Source organism: Acipenser ruthenus, chromosome 40 (assembly GCF_902713425.1).
Source record: "Acipenser ruthenus chromosome 40, fAciRut3.2 maternal haplotype, whole genome shotgun sequence".
NCBI lineage: Eukaryota > Metazoa > Chordata > Actinopteri > Acipenseriformes > Acipenseridae > Acipenser > Acipenser ruthenus.
The window spans coordinates 1,183,731-1,200,416 of record NC_081228.1 but is presented as its reverse complement, the minus strand read 5'-3'; the positions used below and the strand labels follow the sequence as shown (position 1 = coordinate 1,200,416).

Genomic DNA, 16,686 nt, shown 5'->3' with positions numbered 1-16,686 from the left:
ACAAGCCATTGTGATTGCGCGTTTATGATCTCCTCTTTCGCACACTTGTGTCGCTCCATTGGGGCCCCTGCCACTCATTCACAAGCTATTCACCCTGCAACAAAAGGGCTAATTAGAGCCCCCCACAGCAGAAGCCAGAAGATGGTTCTGATTTGCTACTCCAGGCGGAAGTCCCATCCCCCTCCCCTGCATGTATTCTGAGGCTGAGCTTCCATTCACATGGGCGACTGCACGCTTGGCTTGCCTCCTTGCTCTGGTTCTTTAAGATGAGCACATTGGAGGCATGTTAAAACCGGTAATGGAGAACACCACGTCTTCTGTCATGAAGCCAAGAAATGAGATGCTAACAGCATATTGCCGGAGATTGAAACCCCGGCGCGGGAATGAAATAATAATCATAATATATAAAAAAAAAAAAGGAGAGATTTATACTTTAAAAAGTAGAGAAGCAGAAAAAAATATATTAAAATTAAATACTGTATTTTTAGCTATTTTGCTAGTGTCCTTTTGCAAAGCATATCAACGTGGTTGTAAACAAAAGGATTAAATTCTATATTTGACTTGGCCTCTCCGTGTTGAGTTCTCCCTGTGTGATATTGTTAGATTGATTCCCTGTTCCCCATTCTGAGCTGGGGAGCTGTTTTAGGGGGAAATTTGGCAAGTACGCTTCAATTTATTTTACCCACAAAACACCCAATCAAAGAAAGCTGCAGCGTTAGCCCCAACCCTAGAAACTATTTGCCAACAGCTGGCCCCATTGTCCTTACTTTTCTGCCTGCTACCTGGAAGTGGAACCGCAGCTCTGCTGCTGCTGCTGCTGTTCGTGTTAATTTTTATCTCCAGTTTCCTTCATCCGACCACAAGCGCACAAATGGAATGCAACAGGGGCCCCAGACTCTGCATTTCATAACAGATTTCAAGGTAGGTAGCAAGAGACCGTCTCCCTCAGTTGAGGTTTGCAGTTACTCTTCAGAGCTCAAAGAAACAGAGGGGGGGGATCTATCTCGCACTATAAAACAACGTAAAAGATATTACACAATTGGCTCTGCCCTTATCTCTCCCACGCAAAGTCAGTTTGTGTGTGTTGCGTAGCTCTTGTAAGCCACAGCCTCCTAATTTTAGATGGCTTTCAAAAAAAAAAAAATCGTAACAAGTCTCTGAAGGCAGTTGTTGTGCCGGGTGATTGGAGGAGATTATATTTCACTTACCTCTACCTAATGCCTAATGTTGGAGAGATCACATGGTGAAGATTTATCCCCGATGGATAAGAAGTAAGGATGATATCCAACTGTAATTTAATTAACTCATCATTTTAAATCGAGCTGAACTGCAGCGAATACAACCACCCCTTTCTTATTATTTGACTGTTATTGTGTATATGTATTATTTGTACAGCGCCACCTTAAGTCTTTATTCCACGACATTGCATAGAAATGTTTTGACAATAATCTGGCAGCTTAGTCAAGGTATCGAGTTCTTTTCAAAATGTGTAACTCAGTGTCAAGTATTTAATCAATAAGTCTGGTCTCTGTCGACGGAAAGGTAGTGCGGATCTATGAGGGATATTGGAGTAAATCTTTATCGTTTGGCAGGGCTTGCGATAGTTTCCTGTAACATGAGAGACATTTGTTGTAACTCAACGTGGGAGGACCAGCCTCAGACAACAGGAACTAGTTGCTAAAATAACCCATGCTTTTTAGCACTGAGATTTGTTACCGGTTTTGTCTATTCTTTGCTCTGTCATGTACACATCATAGAATCAGCTCCCTGTTGATTTCAATGACATTTATTGTTTTGTGTAACCTGCTTTAAAATGCTCACATCTACTGGTACCCAGGACGTCTGATCTTTGCTTTATAATTGAAAATGTGCCGGGCCGAAGCGGCTTGTTATTTCCTAGTGAAAAACGAGTTTGTTTTTTTTAGAGCTGCGGTCAGTATAACAGCACAGCCACACACTCACAGGACTCGGGTTTAACTTCAATACACTAATTAGCAGCATCACTTTATCTCTCACCTGCCTTACACTGAAGCTCCATTACTGCGCTGCCTACAGAAAAGCGTCAAATAAAAGGACAGGATTGTTTGCGCTGTAAAGTAGCTGGCACCCTTGGGATGTGAACAAGTGGACTTTGTATCAATAGCTCTTGAACTTTTAAAACACAAAAGGTCTGAGACTGTAAAACTGGTAGCAAAAAAACAGGTGGCTTTTTTTCTTATTGTTCTTTTTTCTCTGAACAGCTTGCAGGCCAGGCTTTTACTACTTTTGTTAATATTCACATACTGTACAGTAGCGTAGACACCACAGAAGGTAGCCCAACACTAGTCAGAACAGCAGGTAAATAAATCACCATGAGCAGTAAGTCCGACAGGCTTTCTAAGCTGATTCAGTTTCGCGAGTACGGTTGGTAAGGGACCCAGATATCATTAGTGTAGCAAGTGCACTTATCTACCATCAGCAGAGACAGATAAAACATCTTGAAAAAGAAAAAAAAAAAAAAAACAGCTTCTACCTCGTGATTTTCAGAGGCCATGTCCTGTTTCACTGCCAAGCAGCGGATTGCTTTACAAAGCAAAATGAGACTTTATAGACGAGTGAATGACTGAGCGACGGTATCATTTATAGCCGGCTTGGTCTTTCCACATCTTTCCACAGTGCTCTCGCTGTTTGTCAAGTTTAATCACGCACGCTAGACATGGTAAGCGCGAGCTTTGATTTATATACATTATTTTACGGGGAGTTTCATTCTGGTGATGATGCACCTGGCTTGGAAAGGGTCCCCTACAGAAAGCCCCATACAGTAATGACACACACTAAACTTTGAGAATATTTCCCCACACGTGCGTACCGTAGTAGCAGGGGATCTCATTAAAATCACAGCTTTGATTATTCAGCACCAGAGGAAGGCTGCTTGAAGAACTTGCAGGTGCTCCGAGAAACGCTCAGACTTGTTAGGAACAACTGAATATTAGACATCAGCACCTTGTCATCGCATAAGGACTGCAAGCAGCAATAGTCATTATTAAAAATATATATATATATATATATATATATATATATATATATATATATATATATATACAAAACATTGTTCCTTGTTTAAACAAGCATATAACAATTGGATTCAGGAACTTGGAGAACATCCTTTTTTGGATAAAACTGAATTGACACCTTTCTTTTTTATTTATTTTTATTTAATAGGGCACACAAGGCAACAACTACAAATTTTCATATATATATATATATATTTTTTTTTTTAACCTCCTTTTAAAAAACGGTGTCAGTTTTACCAACTGCTTCGCCTCTTCCTCTCTTTGTTGATGGTTGATAACACCGCCCCTCCTCAGATGACTTTGCCATTGCCTGCTTGACACCTGTAAGCATACCTGGCACACACAGATAGGACTTGAGGGTTTCCAAACAGGCTTGCCAGATCTCGCAACACTGGAGAAGCAGGGCAGCCGTTACAGTCTGGGTTTACCTACACAAGCGCCTGCTACCTGTCAGGTGTTCTCTGCCTCCGACTCTCTGCATTGCTCACTCGAAAGCACCTCTCATCTCAGGGAGTTTTATCTTTTTACCCGACTGGAAAATATGCCACTTAAATCAGCAAATCTGCTCTTGGTATATTGAAGAAAAGACCACAGGGTTATCGGTTAAACTGATATGGAGAGATAACGCGCTACCTCCTGTTCAAACACAGGTATGAATTCTGAGCCGTTACTTCACTCTTCCAGCAACTGTGTTAACTTCTTACAAACCAAAGGGTGGTGAAAAAAAAAAAAAAAGATTTCTAACATCTTTAAAAATAAATGCGCTATCTGTTCACTATTAAAAATACCACTCAGCAGTTCTGTTTTAATCAATCCTATTTTAATTTGCAACAACATATTACAGTAGATGCCGCTTATTAACAACCTCTCTGTTCCCAGCAAAAAGTTGTCGTAACCCGAAAGTTGAAAATAAGAGAAAAACACCAAGCATGTTTCCAAGTGTATTTATATGGGACGATATATACAGTAGTTGTACAAATATGGCACGGAAATAAGTGTGTCTTAAATGTTACAGAGTTAAAAAATGAACACGAGAAACACGAAATACCCAAACATAGAACTGTTTACTTCACGCGTGTGTACAACAAAAAAAAAAAGGAGTAGGTTTACAACGATGTATTGCAATTGTCCTTACAATGAGTAAAGCAAACATAAAACATATGTGTTGTACTTCCAATCAATTCCAAATAACACAATTTTAAAATACGAAATTGTCCAACTGCTTTTTACAATGTACCACCTCCCGCTGTAAATCCATCTCAATTTTGCGTGCAGCTTCGTAGCCAGTTTCAAAGCCACGATTCTGCCTCAGTCTGCCAGAAATATGCAGTTGCGAAGTCAGTGTGTTATAAAAGCTGCATGAAGTATGTGCATAAATCATGCAAGTGCGCTCTGTAGCACTGGCAGCTAGTAATAAAGTTGTCAATAAGAGGCGTGCAGTTGCTAATATCAGAATTCCATAATGCTGAAAGTTGTCATTACCAGGGTTGCTAATAACTGGCATCTACTGTATTTCTAATATGATTTATTCTATTTTTCCCGGTTTTATTAAATGGGTGGGGGGCGCGGGATCAAAATGCAATGGTGGTCTTATTTCCATTTCGATCATTCCAAAGATGCTTCCCATTGTAAGCACATTTCCCTGAAGAGGTTAATCATTAAGTGTTCAGCAATATAAAATACATTATACTGAAACAATGGGCCATCAGTTTCTCAAGCCATATACAATAGACTTTAGCAATGTTGTTTAGACTTTTCCCAGCCGACTCTATTTTACCATCCAGGGTTACCAGTTTAATCTAATCTCCCTGAAGCTGCTCTCCTGCAGTACAAACTTCCTTCAAGAAATATACCCTAGCTTGTCGACCCTGAAAACGCTTCAAGTTAAAGAGTTTCTGTTCTGGCAAGATAGAGCTTTGATTTAACTCCTCAAGGAAAGCGAAAACAAACAAGCGCCTTTCAGTTATGAACACCCCCACGCCAATAAATCTCTCGGAGTTATCAATATATCACTCTGGGGGGGGTTGTAAAATAAAATCACTGGAGTTCCACGGAGCCAAGCCTGAACCAACTGAACAGCTCTCAGCCTTCTGACACAATCCAGGGCAGCAGTGAATGAATGGAATAGGCTAAATTTACACAGGAAGCAAGCACTTACCAGAGCATTCATTCTAACACACAAACAAAACCCTGTGCCATATCTGGAAGCAATTACAGACAGTTAACCTGATCTGCCTGCCACCAAAATTAACTCCAAACAGAAATATTTTATCACATTTGTAACAGGAGATGGCAAAGCCCTGTGTTTGACTGCCGGGGAATATTTAGTAATTAGTCTTTTGAAATATCTCCCCATGTGCTCAGCCTGTCAAAACCATAGTCTATAAAAGTCCATTAAACAACCTGATATCTTTCATGCTGCTAACCACAGTCACAGTAGTCTTCAGGAAGCTGTGCATCTTGAACAAGCAAGTAATTACAATGCACTATAACGTGTACAGTTTAAATACTTCCATGCACGGCAGAAGTACATTTTTAAACTTTCCCCAAAAAGTTGTGAGGGATCCTGCAAACGTCTTTGAAATTTCTTTAACTTTTTTTTATTTTTTTTTATTAACAGACAAATACTAATTGGAGCTTAGCAAAATCAGGCCAAAAGTTGCTAATCATTTTTTAAGCGAGCCTCTGACTTACTAACCTAATTATATAGGCCTAATTGTGGCATTTCTCTGCCTCCAGACTGAGATTGTAAGGATGTAAGTCTCTGTTGGCAGTTCTGAGAAAACAAATTCTGGAAAGAATCAATTTGATTTGAGGCAGCTATTTACATCACACAATAAATTACTGCTAATACAATTTACATACAGGTAGACAGTATAGTACTAGAGAGAGCTGTATATTTTCTTTAGTGAACAGCAGTCAGATCTATAGACATTTGTTATCAGTTCCTTGAGGTCTTGAACAATCTATACAGTTTCTTCTTCCAGGAGGCTTTCATCCTGTTGAAAAATGCCCAGCCAAAAGGAATCCCAGGTCAAACTAACAGATGTTGTTCATATCCATGCATTTTAATCAATCAGTGTTTTGTGCCTATCAGAGACAGCTGTGATCTACCTCTGTGAGGTACGAGATGTAACTCCCCAATAGAATAAATAACCCCATCTAACCTGTGACCCAGGCCCTTTCCTACATGGATGCGTTGTAATTTAAATGAGTTCATTATTGCCTCTGAACCGTCAATAAAGCCAGTCTGAGGAGGATAGACTAACCATCTTTTAAACACAGATCGTTTAGAAAAGACTGGGAATTAGACCCAACCACTAATTGCTGTCATATATTGTAAGGGTCGCGTCTTGGAACATGTTTTTACAAAAATAATCTTTAACAGCCTGCTTTTCTGTAGTGAATGCAATTACAATATCATGCCATTCTTAGATCTTGTTATTACCAACAGCTATTTGTCTCTAACAAGGTGCAATTGCAGCTCTGCCGCACAAGAGCTGGCGAAATTTCCAAAGGAACATGTTACAGTCGTCTTCTGTGCCTTGTCTTTGAAGTACTTTAAAGGACATTTACGCAAAATCAAGTCCGAACGGAGACAGGCGGAGTGTTTTAACCTTTTATATTAGGAGACATTTATTAAATCAGCTCCTTCCCACACACTGCAGTGACAGTCTGAGAAGAAATAAAACGAATCCTGATATGAACTTTAACCGCTGTGCATTCCTGCAGATTACGACAAATGAAGCACTAAACGTCAAAATGCCAAGGGCTGTGAACCCGTGATCAGGAGACTGTTCTGCCACTGGAGGTTTCATCAATTTGTGAAATTAACCAGGCAAAACTCGCATTTACGAGTCGACTCCACTTTTCCTTTTTCTACAAAAATAAATCCTTTTTTTGTTTGTTTGTTTTTTTAAATGCAGAGAGGAGAAAAATGGCAAGCTTAAAATGGAACAGACCACTGCATGACTGGGGTCTGTTCCAACCACCCACACACAAAGCCTTCACAAACTCATTTAAGCCCACTTTTGGGTGCAGGTATAACATATTATTCTTACACAGCCGATCCCCTTTCTAAGAGGTTCGATTAAAAGGCTTATCATTTTAGCATTTCAATCAAAGTGGGAAACCTGTCAATACCTTGACTGGCAGACCACAGTTACTATATCATACTTTGCACTTCTCAAGGCTTGAGGGAAAGGGGGCTCATTTAGATCTCTTTGGGATGATTTTGAAATGCAAACGTTTTATAACTCCGTATCGTGACCTCTTGTTTTCTTTCAATAGGGCTCCTATTGTTTAGCCTTTTATTTGTTCGTAACAGGGAATAAAGTTGTCAATCACAATGACTGACAGCTCTTTAGCTGAATGGTAAAAAGGTTTCTGGGGTTTTTTTGGTGGGGGGGGGGTTGACTTAGTTGCTTGGCTTTAGTGGGAACTGGAACATGGTGAAGGTTCACTTAAAAATACTACTACTACTAATAATAATAATAATAATAATAATAATAATAATAATATAAAAAATTAAACGTCACACCTGTTTACTCACTGCTATTTACTACCCATACTGAGAGCCAAACAGAGGTATAGCTGTTAATTGAATGTTCCTGCTGTAATTCTATCTTACCTGCTGAGCAGCTTAAGTTGCTAAAGCTCTGATTGATTACATTAATAAAAAGCTGAAACAGTCACTACTACCTGCTAGGAAGGAGAGGAAATAGTTAACTAACTAACTCCCCAAAGAACGAATTAGAAAGTTCAAGGCTTTGGTAATCCACCGCGATGTATTATTCACCCTGTACCTCTGACAAGAGCCAGAACAGGGCCTGCAAAGCCAAGCGCACTAGCAGAGGTCTCCCCCAGCTCCCAAAGGTTACACGCTCAGGGTCAGGACTCCGGTTCTCTCTGCAGCACTAATTTCCGGAGCAGGGCAGCCTCTTCCACTCATAAAGCTAATAAGGGCTTCCTTGCGCTAGGATGCTGGGACCCTGAGAGCAATGCTTGCCACTGACCGCGCTGCGCAGCAGGGGGGGACTGGATTCCATTACCGTTTCTTCACCAGGTGCCACTAATAAGGTCCACCAGCAAGAAACAGGGCCGCCGAGAAGGAAGGGTTCAAGATCTGGAAATTATCAGCTCTGGGGCTTATTACAATCAGAGAGAATGGTGCTGGCAACTTCAAATCAAGGAATATGATCATTCAAAAGACAGCATTTTAAACAACATATGCTGCTCTTTTTTAATGCTGTCTGGGTTTATATATTTTTAAATCACACACCAAAAAAAAAAAAAAAAAAAAAAACTAACTCCATGGAAAATGTTTAATACAGTAGGCACAAAATGACGGTAAACCACAGTGGACACAAACACACATTTTAGACAATGATAAGCAACACAACCCTCTACCCTGCCCGCCCACAAATTTGATTCATCTCAAGAAAATTGAGAATCATGTCAGCTTTCCATTATAAACAAAATATAAAATTGTATTCAAATAAGATGTGATGCATTCTAATGAAATAATGCATTTACTTTATAAACGTCAAAGCCCTGCTCAGAAATTAATTATACGGACCAACAGGTCTCCAAATTTGGGGTCATATTTACTGCAATATAACAAGGCAATAATTTATGCTCGTGTTCCACCAGTCTGCCTTAAAAAAGGGCTCTAGGGTTTCTTAAAATGACTGTGTGTGTAGTAAAAACACCACTCAAAAGGAAAAGCAACAATAAGAAGCTACTTCAACCATGACTTAAAACCAACTACTACTTTGCAGCTACCAGATCACTCAATCGGGTTTCCTTCACATGCAAGCTTTATATAGACCTGTTAAAAGCAGACATATGTGAAATATGGTTAAAGGAAAATAAATCATAAACCTGGAATTTATAATGACCGTGTTAACCGGTTGGTTGGGGTTTAAAGTAGTAACCTACACTGAAGTTCTCATTCATGTTTTCCTGATTATTTATCTCTGTAATAAATACCCAAGTGAATTCTTATTAAAATGTGCACTGTTCAACATAACCAGACAAAAGCATGTGCGTTACAAACACATGTATTACCTGTGTTGTTCCACGGCGTCATTATCTGGCAGCTCCGCCCCGCATACATTGCAGCGCTCATGCTGGCTCCTGTGATCTGGCTTCATCCCTGCCGCAAGCTCCCCCAGCTTGTTAAAGAACTCCCTCTGAATGAAGCTCTGGGGCAAAAGCCCCCCGTAAGCAGTGAAGTCCACAGACATGGCGAGTGCTGGCTGCATGTGGAGGGCAGACGCCATGGAAGCTGGCACCGACAGCAGCGTTTCAGTTTTATGGTTGGGCGGCAGAGAGTACAAAGAAGCGAGGTGCTTCTCGTGCAGAGAAGCCAGGCTTTCCAGCCCCACTTGGCCCATCTCGCCCTGCTGATCGCTCACGCTCTCGTCACGAACGTAATGCAGTTCACGGGCACTTGTGATCACGCTGCTGCGGGTAGGTGTTCCAGGGCCGTCCTTGTTTTTATCCGAATCGCCACTCTTGTCCCCGCTGGAAGAAGTGGATTCGGACGTCGCTGGGCTCTCCTGGCCCGACACTTCATCCACTTGCATTATCTCTGTCTTCACTTGAGCTTGTTGAAAAGAGCTTTGCAGAAGAGACTGCCCGATGCTCATCAGGCTATCCACTGCAGCCTTTGTGGGGCTCATGGTGGAAAGTCCAAATGATGTTGAAACAGAAGGACTTTGATCTACCATTGTACCTGTGGCCAGACCCTGTTGGGCTGCATTGGCATAACCACCTTCCTCCATGGAATGCTTCTTTGACATGTTCTTGATGTACTTGGCCTTGCGGTCTTCGTCATCCTCAGCGCCACCTTCGTTCATGTTGACTTCAGTATCATTCTCGTCCGAAGCCTGGATGGTTTCCAGGATCTTCAGGCATTGTTCTTCTAAGTATTCTATCTCTAAGATCTCTGCTGCGTACAGCAGGTCATCCAAGTCTTCCACTTTAGCTTGGAGTGTCGCAGTGTAGGCATACTCCAAAATCTGCTGGAACGTCTTTGGTGAGAGAAAGTCCAAAGTGTAATGATGGCTGCTTCGGTGAAACAGGATCTCGAACATCTTACTAGTGCAAGCCAACACTGTTCGGTGGCCGTGGAATTCCTGGTTGTCCACCATGATGACCACATCACACAGCGTCCCTGCCAGGCGCATCTGGTTGGCCTTCAGCAGAAGCGCTGTGGGGTGGTTGGGGTTCTGCAGTTGGATCATTCCCATTTTAGTCAAATCCATAGCGTTGATGTCTGTTGGACCAACTCATTAGGCTGTCGTTTCCTCTGCTGTGTACCAAGTTATCTTTGTAAACAAGATAAACCTGTACAGAAAGAAAGGAAGGAAGCAAAAAAAAGTATTAAACACATGTGTGACAGCACCGTCATAAGACAACATAATCATTGCAATTAAAACATACTGAACACGTCAACTTGTATCCACAGGCCCAGCTACTAATTGCCCCCTACTGATTACCACTGTAAAATAAGCAGCTTTATTTGAGTTTATTTTGTCTGGGGTGTTTAAGGTAGTTAAGGTGCTACCTGCATAGATAGATAATGAATGCCTGTTGAAACAAGTCTGAAACGTATTGATTTGATGTCTCGATTTGAGTCCATGTGAAAAGTTATTGCATTATGTAATGGAGAATTGAATTATGTATGTCGTAAAGCACTTCCAGCCTATTACAGAGTGGATACATTACTGTAGATGAAAATACTGATAGCAATCATGAGGGTTCTGGCAATACAGTGATAGACCATCACTTTAACACTGGTGTCAGGAGTGAAAAACAGTGTGCACTGATGCATGCATGCATAGCATAGCATAGCATCAATGAAGCATACTGTATCAACTGCAGCCTTAATATAAGCTGCAATGCATTATATTTGTGTCACAGATAACTACTGGTATTACAAATGTAAAAATAAAAGAAAGCATGAACTGTGCAGTAGATGTGTGCACGCTGATACAATGTTGTCTGCAGTGTGGCCAGTCTGTAGAAATAGATAAACTTCACATGTATGACACATTTTCACACAAGAAACGCACACACACACACACACACACAGCACTGCTAAAACAACACAAATCTGGAGTGCAACAGTGTGGACCCTGACCAAAAGAAGCTGGATTTAATAAAACAACTGACTTTACAAATACTGGAGTCACGTCAATGCAGATTTAGTAGCTAGTTCACAATACGTGGAATGGCTTTCAGTGGCGAAATCGGTTGACAAAGCCCAACACCCATTTGGAAGTGAGATGGCATCTTACTCAGTATTCGCATCACAGACAGGAATACATAACGAACAGAACGGATGCAGCAGCAGCAGTCACAGCTCAGAAAGGGGATTCGAATGGAGGTTTTGCTGCTGCTAGATTACACGATTGTACTGTAGGGCTGACCAGTTTTACTCCACGCAATACCAGCCTATGAGCGATTCTTCCCTCTTATTCTAACCCATATGAATACAGATGTGTTACTTCAGGGAATGCTTTCATGAACAGCATTTCAGCAGAATAGAACACCACATGTATAGCAATGTACAGCTATGGCCAAAGGTTTTGCATCACACTATAGAATTAAACTAATTTTGCTTGACAAGGTCGAATGAAACCTGGTGAATAATGTTACCTGAACATATTGGATTACTTCCACTCTGTAGTTTTATACTTAACGAAAAACAGACACAGATTTAAATATGTGCCATTTCAAAATCTAACATGAAATACTGTACTACTATTACGGCTTCCTGTAGACTTTTGCTATATCATGTTGTAGTTTCTTTGATTACATGATGTTAAATAAAATACCTCAGTTACATTGTAGCACATACTACCCCCTCAATCTTAAAATTCTAGGTAATGCAACACTTTGCTGTAGCTGAAAGTCTTAATACTGTACAACATTCATTTACAGGCTCAGCAAATATAGTAAATTGTATCCCAGCTATTTTAGAGGTTGGACAAGTTATTCCTATTTATCAGAAATGCCAAATACTATTAGTAGTTTGCTGTCAAAGTTGAGGAAATTCCATTTTATTTAAAAAATCTTTTTTTCAAAGCAATACATTAAAATAAAAAACTTTAAACGCAATTTACTCTTTAAAAAAAACTCCAATTAACTTAATTTTAAAAAGTATGCAAAATAAAACAGCGCACTTTAATACACTAAAATTAGAAAATACGTGACAATTTCACAAATTCATAAAGTATCACATTTGCTCCATGCAATATATTTCTTCATTATTTTTAATGCAGTATTTCACAATATGTTTTGTTCAATACGAATAGAGGCAGCTGGCACACAGACACGTTGCAGTATCACTGGATGGCATGTCATGCTTTTTTTCCCCAATAAGCGACACATCCAGTGCGTTTTAAAGACTGGGTTTATTGATGAGAACCAAACCATACATGCGTTTGCTTTCATGAAATAGGACCGTACTGCGTGATGGCAATCTGTCTCCTCTTAAAAGAACAATACGTATATCATAAATCACCCACATTTCTAAGTTGTACAGTAAACATAATATAATCTTGCATACAGATATAACAGTATGCCGAATCAATTGCACGAGTAAGCCAAAACATAATTTAACCCTTCAAAAACGGAGTTTAAAAAACAAAAGGTTTCGTCCGTTCTAGCGTTCATGAAAAAATACATCATGCATGCAAATTATCATCCTAGTCTCGTATAATATGTATCTACTACATACGTGTGCAAATTAACTTCTTCAAGAAATAAATACATACGCGCAGGACTAAAAAAGAAAGATATTGTTCGCAATCATTATAAGGATTCATTCACAAAAAAAAAAAAAAACAGCAACGAGAATAAAAAGTTTACATTTTAAAAAAATGTTGCTATATCAACACAAACAGGTACAAACATTGCACAGTGGTCAAACTGCTCTCCATAGATATGTATAAAACGAGTTTAATGGACTCCGGCTACATACCACCCCCTCAATCAAAACGCTATGCAGCACGTGTTATTACTGTTACAGCGCCAAAATCAATATTTCCAATCCATTTATGTATTTATGTATTTGTCAATTTACTTTAAATCCGTATTTAAACAACCTTACAATAACATCTGCTTTCAGTCCGAGTCAAAATAAGGAAATATGCTAGTCTTAAGTGTTTCATATAGCATGCTGATGTCATAATAAGACGGAAAGATGATAGTCTTGTTCAGTGATTCATATATGCGGATACAGTTTCTTCACACTGATGTCGGAAAACAGATTTTATTTTAATATAATATGTTGCACCCGATGAACTATTAAATCAGTTCATTAATAAATTAATCAGAAAACGCGTAAAACTTGTTCAGGAAAACGTATTTCTCACTGTAGGCAATACAGATAACTGTCGGAAATAGTGGTTTTAAAATTGAATAAACACAGAAAAACGCAGCATTTGATTATAATCCACCCCAGACAGAATAACGCATTTTGCTCGACAGAGCACGGTCCACGAACAGTTAATATAAATGAACTCAATTGTAATTGCATTATTTCTATATTGCGTTACTCACTGCACGCAGGAATAGATCGCACTTCCAAGTAACCAAACATGCTACTTTGAAAAACCGAGGAGAACAAATGAATGCTATCTCTGCTTAATGAGCCACTACACTGTTTCCCTCCAATGCAAACTGTATAACATTAAACAGTATTCGCATTCCGGGATGTGCTGAAGACGAAACAAATAAGAATGAACGGTTCCTTTTATTTATTTTTATAGTCTTGCTATTACCAATTGCACGTTCTCTCCTAAATGTAAAACAAACCCCGCATTACCTTATTGAATCCCGATGCTTCCCGATCCGTGCACACTTAAAATTACTGGTACAATCGGACCAAAAAAAAAAAAAATGCTCCGTCCAAATTGATCAGCGATTTCAATTAGTGGTGTTACAAAACACACTAATTGACACACGTGATTCTTTCATTGTAAATGCAATAATATATATTTTGTTGTATTCTGTATTTAAAATCTTTGCGTTTCTGAGCTGGAGTATCTCGAAAAACAACTACATTAGACACCGGCGGGACAAGTGTGCATCCAGTTAACACCGTCTCAAACCCCCTGTGCAATTAAACAGACGTGCCTATAGCTACCTGGGAGAATAGGTGCATTCCTAACCTCTGATTTACCAGCCTTCAGCTAACAATCTAACACTTTCTTGCCTCTGTGATGTGTAATGTCGTTAGGTTTGATGCCTCTGCCCGTATCATTCGCAGCACGCAACGCCGAACTAGCATTCGTGACAATATCACAGCACACGGCTTCTCAGGCAGAGTCTGTACTGCGCATCAAGGGTATGCAGCCACTGCGAGCATCCGTTTAGCAACAAACCAGAATCACCACATTAAAACAAAACCAGAAAATACTAATCACACTCGTGCTTGCTACCGTACCTGATAAAAACCCAACATTTTAAAAAAAAACATGTATCATTGCAAAATACCATACGTTGTGCTCATTGTACAAACTGGATTGTGCAGTGAACTGTGCAGTCAGACCTCACGTTTCACTTGTTGTGATCCCCAGAATACTAGAACAGTTACGTCAAACACCGCCTTGCATTCATACGCAGTATAGTACAGTATATATACATAAACAGAGCAATAAGAACACAGAGTATGCATTCTAAGAAACGGTGCCGCTACAGAAGCGCAACATTGCATTTCGATTGAGCGGAGCATATACCACTGCCTGCCGGGACTCCAGTTTCCAGTAAAAACCTGCTGCACATATTACGGCAGTTGTGTATTTAACACATGTACAGCATGCAACGAGTGCTAAATCTGTGTATTTTGCGATGCTCTGTTTTTAAACTGCACTCCGGAAGGCATGTGTACTCACCTAGGCTGCACGTTTTATTTCCGAATGTGTTGTTATTAAGGCAGCAGCATAGTAGAGCCGTTCACAGTACCCGCTCTCTCAATCACTAACTCCTCTCAGCTTTTAGGTTAGCAAATCAACACAGCGGTGACGTCACCGCACGGACTCCGTCTATTTCTCTTTCTTTCAACCCCGTGCAAACACTGCGAAAGTGAGCCACCTAGGGGGCTGCCATCTTCAATGCTGGCAAAACAGTCCAGAGACCGCATTTTAGAGTAGACAGGGAGAAGTGCTGCAGACAGACGTTACAGTATTTTGCTACGCTTTTTTTTCAACATACCATGCAAAAGCATTACTAAAGGCGCATAAAGGGAATGCACACAGTACTGTAATATATAGGGCCTACATAAACAAAATAGTATTTACTGCAACTATAAAACAATAGTCTTTTAAATTATAATAGTAGCTTAAAAAAAAGTTGTTTCCAACTGTTAAAGAGCTTTATCAATACCAGTTGAAACGTCTTGAAAGGGATTACAAACTCTGCGGTTAATCATTAGCGCGCAGTCCTGAATCACTTGCGTGTAATAGTTTACACCCAGCACAGTACAGGCCCACTAAGGAGTTCCGTTTAATTTAAAAACTCTTGTTAAATAATGTATTCCTTCGGTTATAACCGTCGGTTATTGAACAGTCTTCTTGCACAACATATACCTCCCACAATAACAGAGAGAGAGAAAGAACCGGAGATCCGCACAGAGTGTAGGTGCAGTTAAAGCAAAGGAGGTGGAACGAGTCGTGGATTGGTAAGCCATTGTAAACATCATTGTATGCGTGGTACTGCTGGATCTTTAAATGTGTATAACTTCAACAGATCGGTGTAACATCTGTATTTACAAGGAGACCATACTAACTACAACTGTAGCCTATGCGTAGGGTAAAAAAAACAACAACATTTTAATAAATTATAATAAGCAATTGTTCATGAATCAAACTACTAAATAAATGAAAGGCAAAACCAAAGATAGATCGATATATTGATCGTAACCTGCGGCAGGGTAGTATAAAAACGCATCTAGTTGATAAACTTGCCTGTTTTATACTTAGACGCATCAATTAAATACAGTGTTACTAATGACACTTTGGCAAACATCTTATTTTAAAAGCGACCAGATTGCTGTTTCAAACGGAACTGCTTTGAAACAATGTGACGCCTACACAAAACATGCTTTAAAAAAGACAAATAAAACGCGGAGGCGCGTCTTTTTCTGTGCCGTTACAAAGACTGCCAAATATAATCTAATGAATCCCATAAGCCATATTAACTGTGCAAAAGGACGTCTAAAATCCAGTCTCTACTGCAACACAAAATAGACTTGCGTGTATTACGCTACGCCCTACCTCGCCTTTTGCATGAGCGAATACTTAAAACGTAGTGTTGTCCATTCAAGTTGTATTTAATGTAACGCCGATAAATTGTTTTGGGCAGATTGGACTATAACACATTAGCAAACACCTGTTACAAGACAATCAACACAAGCAAATAGTTCAGTCTGTATTCCATACACGATAATTGCTAATTTAAACCAAAAAAAAGTACACACTACCAGTTGGTTTAACTCAGTGTAATTTACACAGATGCTCATAATGCGTCTACTTCTAAATCAACAGTTGACACTCTCTTGCAATGTGCTAATTAAACGTAATTAGCTGCACTGGAATTATTTAGAATGTAACAGTTGGTA

General features: G+C 39.8%; 1 protein-coding gene across 3 annotated transcripts in view; it reads right to left on the bottom strand.

Moving 5' to 3' along the window:
- LOC117397484 (zinc finger and BTB domain-containing protein 16-A) overlaps positions 1-16,403 on the bottom strand; it is an 89,307-nt gene extending 72,904 nt beyond the window's left edge. The window contains exons 1-2 of one of the 3 annotated variants that reach the window (XM_059010405.1): positions 16,343-16,403; positions 9,123-10,406 (exon numbers count right to left, since the gene is read on the bottom strand). In XM_059010405.1, coding sequence (XP_058866388.1) covers positions 9,123-10,324 — 1,202 coding nt within the window. In that variant the 5' untranslated portion in view covers positions 10,325-10,406; positions 16,343-16,403. Of the gene's footprint in view, positions 1-9,122; positions 10,407-13,893; positions 14,098-14,962; positions 15,143-16,342 lie in introns of those variants that run through there. The other 2 variants (XM_059010403.1, XM_059010404.1) reach the window with 2 other exon arrangements.
- Between the last annotated feature and the right edge of the window lie 283 nt (positions 16,404-16,686).